The sequence below is a fragment of the Rhyacophila brunnea genome, unplaced genomic scaffold (genome assembly GCF_057557595.1).
Source record: "Rhyacophila brunnea isolate RB1 unplaced genomic scaffold, BYU_Rbru_1.0 scaffold_4, whole genome shotgun sequence".
NCBI classification, from domain to species: Eukaryota; Metazoa; Arthropoda; class Insecta; order Trichoptera; family Rhyacophilidae; genus Rhyacophila; species Rhyacophila brunnea.
Genome location: NW_028233068.1, coordinates 45072340 through 45091783, shown reverse-complemented (window position 1 = coordinate 45091783; position 19444 = coordinate 45072340). Strand labels below are relative to the sequence as shown.

General features: G+C 31.6%; 1 protein-coding gene across 3 annotated transcripts; it reads right to left on the bottom strand.

Annotated features, from left to right (window-relative positions):
* Dmtn (transmembrane and coiled-coil domain 2 protein Dmtn) lies at nucleotides 1-19444 on the bottom strand. 3 transcript variants are annotated; one of them, XM_085953946.1, is made up of 15 exons: nucleotides 18957-19444; nucleotides 17557-17678; nucleotides 14931-15100; nucleotides 14243-14350; nucleotides 10328-10459; nucleotides 9501-9661; nucleotides 9221-9297; nucleotides 8959-9089; nucleotides 7595-7814; nucleotides 7319-7448; nucleotides 6161-6271; nucleotides 5946-6053; nucleotides 3835-4016; nucleotides 1342-1416; nucleotides 1-554 (listed from the first exon to the last, which is right to left on the bottom strand). In XM_085953946.1, the coding sequence occupies exons 1-15, from the start codon at nucleotides 19140-19142 to the stop codon at nucleotides 404-406; spliced, it is 2064 nt and encodes a 687-aa protein (XP_085810072.1). In that variant the 5' UTR covers nucleotides 19143-19444; the 3' UTR covers nucleotides 1-403. The 3 variants fall into 3 exon arrangements, with proteins under 3 accessions (XP_085810072.1, XP_085810073.1, XP_085810074.1); XM_085953947.1 differs by lacking the exon at nucleotides 1342-1416; XM_085953948.1 differs by lacking the exon at nucleotides 14243-14350.

Here is a 19444-nt window from a genome sequence, read left to right as displayed (position 1 = left end):
ATATATAAAGCAGTACGATTATGCATATTTAAATTAATATTTAATATTGGAGCAAAATTGAAATTGGTCAAACGAAAATATTCCGATTCTTCACAACTTTCCAGTAATTCATTCTCTATTTACTAGTCCTCATGTCTCCTATCAAAAAATCATCCTGCATGGTATATTTCTCAGCGTGAAACATAAAAAAACGCATTCTACGTCGTAGCCAATAAAACAACCAATGTTTCTCGAAAGTCAAAACAATATTCTTTTTCCAGCAATAGCACATGTCGACAACCTCATTCCTATCACTCGCGGATGCATATTTCAATATCATCCTCCATTTTACTATCGGTCTTCTACAAAGTCAGCAGTACTGAGAAGTATCTTCATCTCCTTCTTCTTCGTCGTGATCGAGCGGTTATCTGTCGGTGGCGGGCTCCGCAGAAGTGCTGACTATGGTTTTGCGGAGCTTCTCCATGAGATGCGAGGATATCTCCCACACTTCCGGCCACTGCTTCAGAACAAACACTGCACCGATCACCACCATTGACGTCGTTAAAATACGGACCCTGTAAAGGAAAATTGATATTTTATTAATATCTATATGGTAAAAATTAACAACATTACTATTCTGAAACATATTTAAATTTCAATAAGACAATCTGAAAACAACGTACATATCTGTAACATTAAGAGAAATTGAAATAATTTTTAAATTATTAATGACATTTCTTGTGAATGTGTAAGTGTCAACAAAATTCAATAAACATTGCGTTGTAGACGTTTTTGTTACGAATTTGTCACAAAGACTAAAAAGCCAGTCTCAGAGTACATATTATTAAAAATATGTGGAAAATGTACAAAAATAAAATAACCAACAAAACTAAATGTGTTTTATGTCTTTATATCGTCTTTTTTCACTAAGAAGTAACAGTAAAAAAAATATTCTATATTTAATACAAGGTTTAATATATTTTATTTGTGAAATGAAATATATGGAGGAGCTTTTCAGTGAAGTGTTAATTTTTAATTTAGAAGGCACATATCGTGTCTTCTTCAAGACCTTATAAAAGTTATAAGACTCTTTCAAATAATGAGAGTAGGCCGACGATAGTTTAGGAATATGCTACAAATAAAATTCAATCACTACGACATACTGATACATTCCACTTTTTTGCGCATGACATTGTGAGCTAGGTTTGCAATTCTGGGATCCTATACATAATGTCAATGTGCTTGAAAAGACACAACATAACAGTGCCGCTGTCTTATTTATTGATTGTAGCATACCACTCAACTTCCATTGGTGATACCATAATATGCAATATTGTTAATGTTATGCAGATGGACACTTACGTGTGCAAAAACAAGGATTGCGTGTGTCCGCCGTGAGCACCATTGCCGTTATAGTACTTTGATTTCAGATCGTCCCTGCGCACAATTCAATTCCAAACAAAAGAAAAAATAAAAAAATGTTATGAGTAAAACAAAAGAATGAGATGAGATAAACAATAAACACTTATGCACATCTAAACAATGACTAAGCTGCATTTTAATGAAACATGTACAGCTTAACCCATATGATCTCCAAATACAACGAAACCCAGGATTTTACTTATGTTCAATAATAATAAACTGGCTTAGTTTTCACAATTTTTTTAAAATTGTAATTTGTAACAAATAAACAACATATTAATTATGTTCTAATTAATACACTGGGATAATATTTACGTAAGTCAAAACTAATCTTTAAGCAACTTTCGATTAGTCTTCAAATTATTTATAATTTTCAAAGGGTCTATTTTGGCTCTATAATCCTATGTGGATCTGGGCCGCCTCACGATGGGGTTTCTTGAAAGATATTTGTTTTTACGAGAAATGGGTGTTAGCCATTTGCTCATACTCTGAGTCCCAAACACAATGAAATAATAACATGTAAATTTGGCAGACCCAGGATTTGAATGCATGACCCATGGACTATAAGCCGACACGTTGCCGCTCCAAAGGGCCTATTACACAAAATAAGAAACTTGGAGCTCTATTTAGGGCAACTTTTAAAATTTGGAGCTACTTCTAAGAAATGTAAGCGAAAACTTTGTACATATCTATGACATTGTATGCAGGTATTGTCCCAAATATTTTTTTTATATGTAAAATATTTTTCTATAGATTCACGTTAAGCCGCTCCCTGCTGTTCATTATGGTGGCCCCAGACTCAACCACAAATCGCAGGATGTAGCAGTCCAGGTGAATAATTTAAAGTCTGTTAAGGATATGGGGATATTAGGATGCGGTGGTGTCGTACGCTTAACAAACTGCAACATAATCAAAATATCTCCATATGCGATCCGTCCCAAAAACAGACTGCTACTTCCTGCGATTTGTGTTTGTGTTTAACCGTAGTAATAGTCAGCGGGGCTTATGTTCAAGTTCTAAGAAAAACAATACTAATAAAATATTGACTAAATTTTAACGATAAATAGTCATGCCGTGTATCAAAAATAGTATTAAGAATTGTCTTAAACAATCTGGATTGGAGAGAAGATAAGATGACATTTATAAAAAGATGAAAAACATTAATAATACAGTACACTCTCAGTAATCCGCCGCTTGCTTATCCGACAACTACTATAATCCGCCATTATTTTTACTGGTTGAAAACACAAAATCAAGCTCTGTGAGTCAATAATATTATCATTTTATTTCAGTTAGTCCCATAGGTTAGTCCGCTGTGTATTCTAGCAACTGACGCATGTGTTTCTATTCGTTTCTTCTGCCACGTTCTTTGTTTGAATAAGTTAACAAAATGGAGTCTTCTCGAACATGACACATTAACTTTAAAACAAAAATTGGACATTTTACGAAAGATAGTGGTGCTTCATTTACTGACATAGCTAAAATGTACAATATTGTTTGGCCGCTCATGGTTTAATACACGTGGGAATAAACTTAGCTTATTTAATATGTAGGTATAATTTAATAAATACTTGATTTTGATTATAAAGAAAACCATTACATAGTTGCCAGTACAAATTTCTCAATAAAAACTATTTTTACGAAATATGTACCTGGTTTAATTTTTACCATATTATTTTGTATGTATGCACTATAATCCGCCGTTTTCACTAATTGGACACTTCTCTGGTTTTTGGGGTGGCGGATTACTGAGAGTGTACTGTAATAACATAAAAGAACGACACATCAAAGCAATATTGAAGCGATACGGATGATAATTCGAGTATTGAATGAAAGATTTTCATTTTTTTTTGATTCAATTTTTCCTTTCAGTTGTTAAATATAATAGATAGGTTGCGTTATATTCGAGACAATACAGTATTCATATGTTGAAAAATATAAGGAGATACGTATTTAGTTTTTTGACTTAAACGTGAGAATATTATTTGTATTGTGTGCTATAATATGTTTTACATGATTTGAGCTATCACGTAGTGTAATGTTTGTCATATATTTAAATGCTCTCACTAGCGAAGGACATCACCTTTACCTAACTTTAAAGAATCGGCAAAACAAAATATTCTTTCTGTTTTTAATAAATACCAAATTTAGAAAGAAGACAATGATGGCTTTTAAGCGAGCAGTATGAATGAAAAAAATAATTATACCAATATGTAATGATAAATAAAAAAAATTAAAGACAACTCTTTAACAACTGAAAGAGGAATTTTTTTATACATACAAAAGAACGTTTTTGCTAAGATAACACAAAAATTATCTTTGATTTATAACAAGTGTCTAAATAATAAATATTTATCTTCACATAGCGATAGCGTGTTTCACATAAATTTTAAACAGTACTTCTACTGTTATTAAATTAATTTGTATATTTACCTGGTCCTCAAGAAAGGCATAAGTATCCCGGCAGCCGTGGCCACCAACAGGAGGACCACCTGCAGAACCGTCAGCACCACATTGATCAACTTGACGGCCAGAACTCGCGCGTTGAAGCCTTCGATGCCCTCCAAGTTCACGTACTGCTGCTGTTGCATGGCCTGGTGTTCCATTTTACTTATCTGAAATACAAATAAAAAACCATTTATTAATTCTTTCCATCTATCAAGACACAAAACAGAAGATGTATGTATTCAGAAATCTTAAATAAACTTTAAAAAATCATTTCGTTTTCATTTAATGTCATGTTAAGAAATATAATATCATTCTAAAAATATATTTATAGTAATTGACTTCTTTTGAACTGTATGAACATATCCATTCTCCTCAATAGTGTTTTACCCCTATTAATACTGCAATATTAATGTATATATGAGGTATCTTATTTCAAAAACCGATAAGTCACACATAATAATATGATCAAAACCTAATAAAAAATACATACACATTCTTATAATTTCACACAATATTTAATGACTTATAACATCTAAACCGCGTCAAAATCATACAAAACAAATGTTTAAAAACCTAACGGTTTACAGAAACAAAGTATTTAAAGTGATGATAAGATAGATTATACAATGTGATAGAGGTCACTGAGAAAATGAAATGGAAATGGGCTCGGTGAGTGGACAAATCCTGTCATACAGTAGTATCCAAGGGGAATTACATGACTCCAGGGACGCCCTAGAACCCACTGGGTAAACAAACTCATTAAGGCGAAGTCTTCACTGAGCCTTTTTTAAAGAGGCACCTAGCGGAAAAACACGAAGCTTGCAATTTGAGACATTTTTTTGATAATTTACAATTCCAACTATATTAATGAATAAATATGTATCTGAAAACATTAAAAAGAAAAATATTTTTTATTTTAAGTCAAAGACAAACTTACAATTGTAAAAAATGTAATAAAATGTGAATTTGTTGTATCGGACCGCACCCTATTATTACATATATTTTATGGTCATATTTATTATTAAAATTTAGTTTATTAAGTTTTCTAAGCATCATCTAAGAGATATTTGACTAATTCATTGTGTTAATATTTTTTATATCTTTTTTAAAAAACATCGATTTTTATAAAAAATATAAATGTGTATAACTTGAAATCCTTTTTATTTATATTTATATAAATATTTTATTTATATTTATAAAAATAATTGATTTGATATAAATAAAAAGAATTTCAAGTTAAACACATTTATATTTTTTATAAAAATTGATGTTTTTTAAAATAGATATAAAAAATATTAAAACTATGAATTAGTCAAAAATCGCTTAGGTGATGCTTAGAAAACTTAATAAACTAATTTTTAATAATAAATATGACCATAAAATATATGTAATAATAGGGTGCGGTCTGATTTAACAAATTCACATTTTATTACATTTTTTACAATTGTAAGTTTATCTTTGACTTAAAATAAAAAATATTTTTCTTTTTAATGTTTTCTAATACATATTTATTCATTAATATAGTTGAAATTGTAAATTATCAAAAAAATGTCTCAAATTGCAAGCTTCCTATTTTTCCACTAGGTGCCTCTTTAAAAAGGGCTCAGTGAAGACTTCGCCTTAAGTTCAATGGATGTGAGTGACAGTGAAGAACTGGGGACCGAGAAGGATGGAAGAAGCTATAGGAGACCTTCATCCAGCAGTGGATCAACGCCAGCTTATGATGATGATATAGTTGTGTCCAATTTTATTTTGTTAATACTTATTGCAAAATAGTGTGTATCAGCTAATGGAAATGGACATAGTCATCTTAATTTGAAAATAAAATATGATAAAAAAAAATAAGCTAATGTAAAAACCGACCAATTACAATCGATGCACAAAAACATCATTTACCATTATGTAATAATGAATTGAGAACTTATCCGTCAAACAAAAAGATAGGTATATGAAACAGATTACTTATACATAATAAATTTGCCATGTAAACCTTAACAGCTGGGATATTTCCCAAAATACATATCCACATTATAGCAATTAGCTTCACTTTATATCCAAATGGAATGTTGAAGAATGGAAACAATTAAATTGCTCACCTTAGTTTGGCAGAGTTCCAGCATTTCGTGTATATCTCTGACTCTTTCCTCGCTTTGATATTGAACCTTCTCTTCAACGTCGGCTAATGCCTGCTTTAAGTTTTCAACCTAAAAACATTAACATAAATATTATAATACATACAATAGATTCATTGAAACAATTTACAAGCTAAGCTATTTCATATAGGTCAATTAGTATATAACACAAATCTTACCTCATTTTGATGAAGTTCTGTGAGATCATTGATTTGTTCTTCGAGACGTTCCGACCTGAATCTCTCCTCTTGCAGACTAATTTCAACATATGAAAGTCCGGATCGTAATGCCTGGAACACAAAAATAAATACAATTTTAACATATGTACATATTCAAATCCAGTGCACAAGTATTTGAAGCCTTCTTACATTCACCCCCATTACTTCCCCACGTTCAATAAGGTTTAGCCACCGACAAATTCTCAGAAAAGAGTTTAAATTTAACTTCATATTATTATGCCCCGTACGTAGGAGAAATTCTGATTTATCTTAGTTAGGTACTTAAATGGTGATGATCACATAAGTGAAATACCATTTTAGTGTTTTACAAGTGTAAAATACGTTTGGTTGTAATTTGAGTGGACTGTATAGAGTGGATGGGTGAGTAGGAATGGCAGAAATGTGGGATCACAGGCACTAACCTCAATATCGGAGTTTTGTTTTACCTGTATGTACATATATACAATATTGAATATACAACAGTAGTATATTACAATCATAAATATAAAAATTAAATGTACAAGTTCATATGTTTTAAAATAATAATACCACCCAGCAAGCCAAGCCTATTTTAATACATCACTTAAAATCAAAAAAGAGCTAATTGTGATAAATATATCACATTAATCACTTTCACTACTATTCCATCTACTTACTATCAAAAGGTGATATCTTTTAACAGCCCCTCGCTTGGCCGTGCTAACTTTGAGAACAAGAAAGAGTATGTCAATTACATTGAGAATTGAGATGCAAGATCTGACTCTTTTGCTGCAATAGCAATGACATGACTAATAAAATTGTAGGATATGTTGATATGTCTGACGTGTCAATACAAAATTCTTGTGTTCGGCTCATTATTGACTGGATGCTGGTTCGGCTTTATCCGCTTGTGTTCGGTTTTATCTGCTTGGGTTCAGCAGTACGAACAAATGGATTACTTAGTATTGTTTATAATAATTTCCAAAAATTATTCCGTAACGAAGTAACGATTTTTTTTTAATAGTGAAAAATATATTCGAGAATCAATTACACTTATTTTATTTTACTCTATTGCAAAGTTGCATATTGTCCTTTACAATATTTTTGACTTTCCATGTTCAATACAGGTTGTTGACATACCTTGCAAGATGCGTCAGTTTTTAAGGAGAGTGTTTCGATTTCCTCCCGCATCTCTTGGAGCTCAGCGAAGATCGGCTTCAACGTGAACACTCCCTCGCCAAGATTGCTACCTCCGCTTTGGTTTGGAAATCTGTATACATATCACAAGATTAAATTTAATATAAAACGTGTACCTATTTTTTTAAAGTGACAAAGTGTCCCCTCCCCATAAAGTTGGCTAATTTAAAAATAAGATCAATATGTATGTATATAAAATTAGTTATAAATTTTACTAACCCGGGAATGCTTTCACTAGTGGCCGAAGAGGATTCGCTCCCTTCCTCTGAGGTGAGCTTGTGGGGATGAGATAGTGCGTTTGATGAAGCGTTCCCGGTTTGTCCTGACGAGTTGGAAGGCGGCTGACCCTGGTCGTTTCGCATTGTGCCCGGCAGAGTGTGAGCTCCACCCCCGCTACTGCTCTCGCCTTCCGCTCTCCGCCCTTCCGACCAGTTGTTTCCTAAAGCAACAAATATTACATTACAACACTTTAGCCAACTCAACCAAGTTTACACGATAATACTTTCAATATTTGCCGCAAGTAAGATGATCTGTAGTTTTTTAACTATTGTAGAAAATCCTTCTGTAACCATTATACATACAAATTAATACTACCTACCAACTTTAAAATGAAATTCATCAAAAATTTATACACATTTGTAATCCTCTATAATGAACCAATTCAATTATCTCAACACTTGTTTTGGTGGTTTCATCTGATAGCTGTGTTGTGTTGCTAGTGTTTAAAATTGTTAGGAAACCAAAAAAATATCTATTGGTCAGTTTGATGGCTATACTAAACTGTCTTCCATAATATTTTCTTACTTTAAATGTCACCGCGAACTGGAGGTTGTGTATTTGAATAATTAATAAGTTACTGATTGTATTTACTGGCATATTATTCTTTTTAAAAAATAATAATAAATAAAGTTAGGTGACTATCATTATACAAGCAAATATCAAACTGACAACATTTAAGCATTATGTGATGAAAATATTTAAAGTGACATTTCTCGATTGGGCTAAACTAAATGTTCAGTGGGAGTCGTCAAGTCTGCTCGTCTAATTTGGTAAGAAGTACAATGAAAATCTAGATTGTGAATTTATCACAGAATTGTAAAAACTTTAACCTGGTCATAAAAGATGCACACAATTGAATACCATCCTAGGAATCTTGGCTATTATGTCAGTTTGACATCTATTCTCACAACAGAATGTCATGGCTGTGTGTAGTGTAAAGAATGGAAGTGTGAGTCGGCGTATTGATATGTAAGTAAAAGAGCAAGGGGGATTTTTATTTCCACGTTCTCACACAATATCAGTCTTGATAAGTCTACAGCGTACTACAAACACAATAAATATACGTAACAATACCGTATATTTAAATTACTAATCATTTTTCAGAAAAATAAAGAAAAATCACATGTACATAATATAGTAAATGATTACTTCTATTACCTCTCAATTCCGGGTGGGGAGCTTGCACAAAAAAAATAATAAAATTAAACACCGTTGGACACCAAGGAAAGTTTATGCTAAAATAAATATTACGTTCATTGCAATATTGAAACGATGTAATAAAAGAAATAAGTATGTAAACTTACGGCCTGCCATCTGGTTTATATTGTCAGCGGAGCCGAACTTATTTTTAATGAGGTGAGCAAACTCTCTCGGCTTTGACATGACTGTACCTCCGAGACCTGTAATTCCTGTTCTTATATTGCCTCCAACATTTCTACAAAAAAAAAATTACAATCTTTAGTATAGACAACACAAAAAAATATAACACACACCTTATTGTTATTAATTTCCAGCTTCTTTCATAGTATGGACTAATAAGAATAATAGGAAGGCGAAAATACATACTTGAGACCTTGCCCCATGTCTCTGAGCATTTCTCTCGGCTGCCTATGTGATCCTTGGCCTCCGCTAGATCCATGGGTCTGAAATTTTATAATCATCAATCACAATGCAATTAAAGCAAACATTATCCATGTATTCAAGATTTTTTTTAAACAACCAAAAACTGTCATCCGTTTTATCAGTGAATTGTGTTATTAATTATCCAATTTGTGTTTGAATCCAAAGCAAATTTTTGATGTAAAAAGAATAATGAAGGTAGATAATAAAATAAAATTGGTCTTACCTCCCAGTTCTTGATTCTCTTGGAGTATGCCTCCAATTTTTTCTGCAGCTGAGCAATTGAGTTTGCTGACTTTTGGTTTTTCTTCTCAAATACAGCTTTGATCCTCTGCAGCTGTTGTTTATCAGCATTTCCCGCCAACTTCAGGTACTCGTTCACATTGTCTACAAAGAACAAAAGTAACTTTTTACTTATTACATATTTATTAATAAAGATAAATACTAGATTCTATAGGTAAGTATATAATAATTAAGAAATTTTTTCATTACAGTAGATATAGATTTCCAGTGATTCAACAGAAATAAGACACATCTGGATGATTTGACATATATCTTGTCACATTGTTCCTGGTTGTAACGAAAATATATAAATCAATAAACCAATTCAGTATTTTCTTTAATTTTATCTGCATATTTACTAGTTTTTGAATTGACTGTTTGAGCGCATTTAAAAATATGTTTAAATGCTTGCAGTTTTTTGCAATTGGGGGGGGGTGATGACGAGACCGCACCAATAATGCAGTTATAATTCGAAATGACTTCCATCAAAATTTATCATTAGTCCCGGTAGCTTTAATTTTCAGCTGGGCTTTCATATATTTAGTTTATTTACATCAGGTTTGCATCAATATTTGGTTAAACACAACGTGAATTATTGCTATAATATATCATTTAAAACCCATATCTTGTCTAACCAATAAGCAAATGATTATTACATTGTCTTTAGCTTAAAAAAAATATAGCATAAACTATCAAAAATGATCACTAATAATTAATTCTACTGATTCTTTCATCCAAACACATCCGTAATCTGAAATTTATGAAACTGACCATCTCTAATGTTTTGTTCTAAGCGTATGAGTTCTTTGGTTTGGATGACTTTTTTGTTGAGGCTGGCGATTTCTGTTGCCGCTCTCGTCGTTCCTCCACTGGCGCCGCAATCACCCTCGTCGCCGTGAACACCTGTCAACACAACAAGATCATTATTACCATATGAATATAATATGCCAAAATGTACAAGCAGTCTATGCTATGACTTTTCAGTAATACGAAAATCCTAATCTATTGAACATAAATTAACCTTTTTTATCTTGCTATAATAAAAATTGTATTATAAAAAAACAAAAAATTCGGTAAATAAAGTTATAGTTTATTAATTAATTTATAATTTTTAACATAAAACCGATTTTTTTAATATTTCGTCCCAACAGACATTTTCAATTAGAAATGATAAAACTGTAATTAACATCTCACTTAAATATTATTTTACATAATAATGGTGTGTTAGATCACATTTAAGCAAACAATTTGCTTCCGAAAATAAAAAATTATCAAATACAGTAAACGCTTGATTACCTCGTGCATGAAATGAACAAGGTGGGGAAACATCAAAATCATAATTAAATGTAAGAAATCTGTGAACACATGTAAAATAGTATCTTATGTAATATATCAATAGCATTAAACATGTAAAAGAACATTTTGAATTAGAAATATGTTATGGTCTTTTTAAATAAAATTAATTTGATAGTTTTAATTCTTCATATTTTTTATTTATTCCAAATAATCGAGAGTACATAATGAGTTCTCGACTTACGACCATTCGCACTTACGAAGAACGAAAAAATCGTAAAAAAAGCTGTTTTTTTTAGTTTAAACGCGTTTCGCGGCTTAGATTTGAAGTTCTACTATAATTTATTTGTGATTTTTCTACTCATAAAATGGCTATTAAAAGTGATATAGGTAAATAAGAGAAAGCAATAGACTTAGAAATGGAAATAACAATAATAAAACAGCATAAGTGAGGGAAAACAGTGCCAGGCTTATCACTGGAACATTAATTAATTGATTTAAAGAAGAAGGAGGATGACAACTGTAAACAAAATTTGAATGCAAACTCCGGCTGGTCTGAAAGATTTAAAAAACGTGAAAGCTATCATAATATGAAGAAACATTCAAATGTAAGCTAAGTGCATGCTCGGTTTTGAAGCATGGAAAGATCATGTAACCCTTTTGTTGGGTGGAAATGTCGCCGGTTATAAACTGAATCCATTTGATTTATCAATCTAAAAATCCAAGAGCCTTCAAGGGAATCGATAAGTCTACTTTACCGCTACATTATCGTTGGAATAAAAAGGCACTGGTCACAATGCCCTTTTCAAGACTGGCTTAACAACTGTTACATTCCAAAAATAAAAAATTATGGCGATGAACAAAAACATAGCTTTTAATAGCGCTCTAAGAACTAGATGAACTTGAAGAACCACCCAAAAACAATTGTGTTAAAAGGCACGGCTGCAGTTTTTAGCCAACTCAATGATACAATTCAAAAATATGAAAATATAAACTCAGACACCGATAGATCTTCGCAGGTATGCGGCCTCATTCAACAAGCACTTGCCTGTTACAATGAAATTCGACTTACAACCTAGGTGGCAGAACGAAACCCCGCTGTAAGTCAAGGACTCACTGTACTGTATTTATATTTTTTTATGTATATACATTATGGATTGGGATGGGACATATTAAAATTTGTAATCTAAAAAAAGATATTTTAAGTTTTTAAAAATCAATATTAAAAAAATAAACAAAAAACATTTTTCACATATTTAGTAAATATTAACAAAATCTTTCCCAAATAATGAGATGAATGTGATTCAATTAGGTATGCCAACAATAAATTATTGATAAAAGCAACACTGATAATTGGTAGACTATCGGGATCATAATTTAAATTAATCAAGAATTGAAAATAAAATACAATCATTAAGGTCAAGCTTCAATATTGGGACCATACATAAATAAAATTTGATATAAATAAAAAGGATTTCAAGTTATGCACATTTGTATTTTTTTTTTAAATCGATGTTTTTTAAAATAGATATAAAAAATATTAAAACTATGAATTAGTCAAAAACCGCTTAAGTGATGCTTAGAAAACTTAATAAACTAAATTTTAATAATAAATATGACCATAAAATATATGTAATAATAGGGTGCGGTCCGATTCAACAAATTCACATTTTATTACATTTTTTACAATTGTAAGTTTATCTTTGACTTAAAATAAAAAATATTTTTTTTTTTAATGTTTTCAGATACACATTTATTCATTAATACAGTTAATATTGTAAATTATCAAAAAAATGTCTCAAATTGCAAGCTTCGTATTTTTCCGCTATGTGCCTCTTTAAAAAAGGCTCAGTAAAGACTTCACCTTAACTGATGAATTCATATGAATTTTATCGCTATAGTTACAATGAAGAACATTTGTAGTTTTAAAACAAAGTTACATGTGGTGTAATAGATATTTTAAGTAATTAGGTGCCGCTGTTTTCTATACAAAGTACGCATTCATATTAAAGTTTATATGATCAGATAAAACCTTCTTTACAAGGATTATAATATGACGCAAAATTGTCCAACCTGCCAATGTTGACTTTTAACATGATCAAACAACTTTAATTCCCAATTCAAATTTAGTTATATTTTGCGATCATAATCCCTAAAAAGATTTGTATCACGATGTAGAGATAATAATTCGAGGAGCATGCTGGCACTTAAATTAACAGACCCATGACCAAATACCTGTTTAATTCCAATCAATAGGAGTTCATTCAAAGAATGCAATAAAGTAATTGTATATACAATAGTTTTAAGTCAGAAAAAATATCCAATGTACAAGATAAATACTGTTTATGATGTCATGGTGAATGATTGATTATATTCGACAAATTTCTTTCCATAATATATAGCTGCACGACTTAAGTGTCGGCATATAGCGTCGTGGGTCCCATGTTCGAATCCTGGGTCTGGCAAGTACACATATTGTTTTTCAATTTGTGTATGAGTCAGAGTATGGACCTAATAGGTTGAGCAAGTGGCTGACATCCATTTCTCGTAAAAACAAAATCTATTAATACAAACCTCCACTCTGTGGATGCCCATATGATTCTATTAGGATCGGACATGGTTGGAAGAAATGAATAATATATTATATTCAGTCATAAATAATAAGTATAATAGAAAAGTTTGGGCCGAGCAGATATCGTGTCGCCCTATTTTGTCTGTCATGGGTCTACGGTTCGAATCCCAGTCTGGCAAAAAAAATCACATGTTTTTCAATGTGCGTTTGGACCCAGAGTATGGAACTTATAGGTTCAGCAAGTGGCTAACATTTATGGAGGCCCATAATATGATCATCTTAGGATCGGACATGGTGAAAAAAAATTATTAAAAATATCAAAAAACATAGCAGATAGCAAAATCCGTACAACATTCTTTTACTTTCTTTTTTGGAATGCTGGCAGAAACGTTAGGGTGTAAATCTCTAATATTCAAACGCTATTTGTTCAATTGGTCAAAATAACTTAAAACTTTTAGATCTGAAAATGTTATCTCTCTATTATTAATGGCTAGGGAACACTTGAAAGCGGATTATTGAAATAAATAAAATTATATTATGAAAAAGCGAGGTTAGGTTACACGTACTCTCCTACATCTACTTTAAAGTTTTTAACATACTCGAGGGCACAATTTCGTAAAAATATCATAATTTTAACATGAAAGATTCAAATTGAGGGATTGGGAGGCTGACAATAAGACAATATCCAGTGTATATACAATGCCTGTCTGAAATTATTAAAATGGTACTAAGGACAATGAGAGAGTCATGCTTGCGTATCGCTATGTTACAAGCCAAAAAGAGCTTTGCAACTCAAATGATTCGGCACTTCCAGGACAAACCTTGGCCCACCGTGTGGTATTCGGAAAGGACATATTCCGCATGGGCAGGCCCCGGTTGGGACAGGCTGGTCATTAGGACGGGTCTTCGGTGGATACTCTCACGATGTTCTGGAAGTGACCAGTCCAAACAGAAAGACACCAACTTAGACAACAAACTCACAGACCCTTTTCATAACCAATAATTCAATATCACACTTGTGCAATATTATGCACCACTACATCACAACATCAATAGCCTTAACCAATGGTGTACTTGGTACAATTGTGGTGAGTGTAAAAATTGTAAAAACGGCTCAAATGTAATACAGAAGTAAGTATTACTTACTCAATAGCCTGATATAAAATTATTATTACGCTTGGCTATAGATAGCACACAGATCAATTCTACATACCTATGTTTTAAATACATAATTAACAAATTCAACCAGTCTTGGGAATAAGAATAAATAAAATTGAAATTCTCTTTGTTATAGGATAAAGTTCATTTAGAAGTGAGTGATACGCATTTTCTCACATTGTCTATATTACGAATTATTCTGTAAAGTAAACATTTCAGTTAATGTTTGATATATTTATAACATATGTCAAAAATTATACTGGGTTAGCCAATGGTAACACTTTGATAATAAATTCAAAACGAGCACGGTTAACAATACGATTTATGCGAATAGATTATCGGTTCATTTACCTCTATATCCCGGCTGTGGAGACGCAAATTCGTCCCCGACATTGGAAAAGGAGACGTTGGCACTTTGATAGGCGCTCGCTGAAATGGCAATTGGCGAAACGATCTGGGTGTTGTACTCCACTAACGATGACAGATTTCCAATCGGTTGTTTCTGTGGAGAATCTTCCATACTGAGAAATAAAAAGTGAACATGTCAATTATTGAATGTTACATTATAATATTTTATTTTCGGTTCAATAAAAGCTACGCCTATATATTATACTTATTATTAACGGCCTACATGCGCCACGTAGGTCAAAATGGAGATTTTATGGTATTTTCAGAGCATAAGCCTGGACATTCCCTAAACGTTGTAGATAATCTATTTATATAATTTTGAAGCCTTATTATCCTATATATTTATTTTAAACATTTGATGGCTGCATAAAGTATTTTTATTACATAAAATAGTATTCTTTTAAACCTCTCGATCTAATGTTTTATAACTAAGGACATATTTTATTAATTTGGTAACTTTTTGGTCCATTAATCATTACGCCCATTTCGGGATATAAAAATTCTGTATTGGTTTTCAATGAGGATAATCACATTACAAATGATGACATTTTAAAACTAGTCAATTAATCATCGTATTATCACAATTTTAAGCGTGGAAAAGCTGCACATTTCAACCGTGTTTTCTACAATGAGAAGTATGATTAACTCCTGCTTATAATGCATGGGAAGATTGAGAGCAGCAGAAGGAGATTGGCTATGCAACCTCCGTAAGTGGCGCAATATCTAGGGCATTGGTAGATTACCAATGAATTACGACTCTCCCAGAATAAGGAGATATATGACAGTTTAGTCGTCAATCTTCAATAGAAGACGGCACAAGATAAGATATTTATCTTATGTTCAACCCATCCATTATCTTTGCACTATATTAATCCCATATAACTAGGGATTGCTATACTGGTATTTCAAAACCGGTATTCAATTATTTATCGGTATCAAAATACCGGTTCCAAAAATCAAAAATACCAATATTTTCGGTATTAATACATTGGACGCTAAAGATGTGCCCAGTGTGTAACGATCAGGTGGCCATTAGATATAATTAGCGTGCTATTTAAATGTGGTAATTTATTAGTAATTATCTAGTCAGCAGTCAATGTGTTAAACTAATTTTATGTAATTTTTTCATTATTTACGACTATATTCTATATTAAATTTAGTGTATTATGCTGCCAAAATGCAATTATATTGACTGAAACCAACTAAAATTAAATAACATTAAAACAAAAACATATTTTGAAAAAGAAAACATTCGTGGAAAATATTTCCAATTATTCCATAACTATTGATCCAACATTGATAGTACATCCAACAAACAATGAATTTGAGAGATTTTCCCGTGCGAAAAAAATCGAAATTCAAATTAAATATTGCGTTACAAAATAAGCCAGCTCACATTAATTTAATGTTTCCAAAGTACAACAGCTTGCCAAAGAAGTTCTTTACTTTCTTCCTAGAAGTGATTCAAGGAACAACATTTTCTTGGTAATAGATTTTATGGAAAATGAAGCATGGCTATGGAATGTAAACAGTGGACTGTGTTATATGAATTTAAATGAAACATCTTGAAAGCATTTAAAATATTGTCAATTCTTGGATATCACCAATAAAAAAAATTCAATATTTTCGAGATTCTGAAACTGGAATTTAAACGACAGTATTTATTTTCGGGTATGTTCCTATGACATTTGTTATTGTGATGTACCCTGTCACTCTGTAACGGTGCTACAAAAACGATTTACAGACAGCGGGGTTCAACTAAAAAGGCGCAGAATGCAAAACTGAACCGAGAGAAATAGGCGTATTTTCTACTTGTCTTATTCTAATGGGCTATAATGTGTTAGATTTATAGTATTTAGTAAAATACATATTATTATATCGTCACCTCAATACTACAACTAGATAAATTGGTTTTCACTGTTTTTGGGATAGCTATTGAATATGATTCTACATTTTCACTTCTCTACAAAATGATAAAACTAGTTACGTCAGAAGTTAATTGGAACTCTATTAGTTTTGTGTTTGAAAATATTAGATAAAACCATAAATGCATTAAATAAATAAAATAGTATGTTATCAACAATATTTTTTCATGCAATTGAACATTTTTTAATTGTTCCCAATTAGACAAGCACAATTTTCCATTTCTATTTTAAATAATAATTATAGCCTAGATTTATGTTAATCAAGTGAAGTTTAAATTTCATTTTCCCAACAATGACCAAACCAGAGTTATCTATTTGTAGTATTGAGGTGACGATAATATGGTATGTTGTAATTTAATAAATATCAGAATAAAAATTTCAACTTATTCAGAATGTCCTGCAAAGCGACGGAGACTAGTCCTGACCTCTATTAAATTATACGAAATAAGTACTAAATACATGCTATTTTATTTTACTTAATAAAATATATTTGCACTAAGAATTGACAGTTAAGTGATGAAAAAGATAGCAACACTGATAAGATATACACAGCATGCGAAGATTTTACATCAAATAGACAGCAGATAGGTACTCTATATTGATATGTCAAAATTAATTAATAAAATATGGCCGTCAATACGAACGATCTAGAAGGTGGCGGCTGCGAATTGTAAGCACCGGGTGTGGAGGTGAGGTCTCGTGAATGCGTCTTGGAATGATGACTTCTTTCGCTGCTGTGTTTTGAGGATGTTGATAATGCCGGTTCCTGTAATGTTATATTATTAATCCTATAATCTCCATACCATTAATTTCCAAAAAGGATCTACAACACCCTTCCAAGAGAATTTACAAAACGGTTTTGAACGAAATACAATGTGCCAATTAAGTAAGTAAAATAATATACTAAGGTTTTTTAAATTGCTATTATTGGCTTAATTAAACAATAGTATAAATAGGTATTAATAATATAAAATTTCACAATTATGATTATTTTTTTAATAGCTGCATCAGGTTATAACACCGTTATCAAGATTGGAGAAACAGACTCATTAATTTCCCTCAATTTTTTACATTACGTATGATTCCATAGTCTTGATAATTTTGATACAACCGAAATACCTGTCGATTAATAAAACTAAATCTGTGGAATGTACCTAATATTATTAAATTGCTATTACTGTCATTTTCGGAAAGTTTTATATAAAAAAATACATATTTTAACACAAAATGATTTCAAAATATCAACACAATGTTTGTTTTCTGCACCCATCGAACTCGATAACATAATGTGCCAACGAGATAAGGTTTCCCCGAAATTTTATAGTAGAGGTAGGTATATTTCAGAGCTTTTCATGAATCGAAAAAATTCGGGAATCACCGCTCTATAGATTACGAATATAGCGAAAATGCCAACACGAAATCAGCTGTGCATTATGAATACATACTTATATATATTATGTTGCTGGATGACAGGAAATTAAAAACTCACACCAGTAAACGAGACATGACACATTTCAAAGATGTAATTAAGCATCTGTCAGACTTTCTAAAAAAAAAACTGAGCAATTTTCAAAATACATATTTAAAAGCTGGTGTGTCGCTATTAATTTCATTAAATAAATATAAATAAGAATCACGAATTAAAAAAAATGCAGTTCTGAAATTTATGAAATTCGTTAGATTAAGAATTGGACTACAGAGAGAGCTCTTTCGTCTGTTAAGATCGCGTCTTTTAGCAATGGTGGTTTTTCATTAAGTATATGAGGTGGTCGCTTCCTTAAAAAATATGTAAATCTTAACAACAAAAACACATAAAAACATCAACGAGTAAAAAAAACTATCAGTGCCTCGGGCCTCCACGTACCTAACACTATTTTCAGTGCATTTATAATGATACCTAAAAAGCAAAGAATCTTTGTATAGTTTGATGTGCCTTCAAGTGTGATCACAATATAGTCACATGTTTTTTTTCTGAATTATCAAAGGATTTGCGAAATATAAGAAAGGAAGAAAAGTAAAATGGGTAAAATAATACGTAACATACCTGTCCTGCGTGCATAATTGGCAGAGATTCCGCCCTCAGATCAGTCAGAGCTGGTGACTGACTCCGGCTAGGATGCTTGGTGGCCACAGCAACCTGAAGAGTTTCCACTTTCTCTCTGTCTTTCTCTTTCGTCCTGTCTTTGACCGTGTCCGTCTCCTTCTCCTTATCTCTCTCCGACGCCTTCATTCTCGATTTCGATTTGGAAGGAATCTTGGCGGGAAATTTGAACTACTAGTTGTTTTTTACAATAATAATTATGGCTGTCTAATTTCGTTCTTTTTACGAACTTCAAATGAATTTATTAACGTCACTACAGCCATCGAGCGGCGATATTTTTAGAATTCAGCTACAATAAATTATTATTTATATATTTTTTAAGACTGGCACATGTTTTTGAGTAGGTGTTGTCATATTACGTTATTGTTTTAACGCACCCTTATTCAATTATAAGTAAATATAAGAAGCTTGTAAAAAAATGTATTTACACT

What these genes read in the sequence shown, in the direction of transcription:
- Dmtn (XM_085953946.1), bottom strand. Translation starts at nt 19,142, where the DNA reads ATGAAGGCGTCGGAGAGAGATAAGGAGAAGGAGACGGACACGGTCAAA. An exon ending in AGAGAATCAAGAACTGGGAG is followed by an intron (nt 9,298 to 9,500) that starts GTAAGACCAATT and finishes ATAAAATTTCAG; the next exon opens with ACCCATGGATCTAGCGGAGG. An exon ending in TATAAACCAGATGGCAGGCC is followed by an intron (nt 7,815 to 8,958) that starts GTAAGTTTACAT and finishes TTGTTGCTTTAG; the next exon opens with GAAACAACTGGTCGGAAGGG.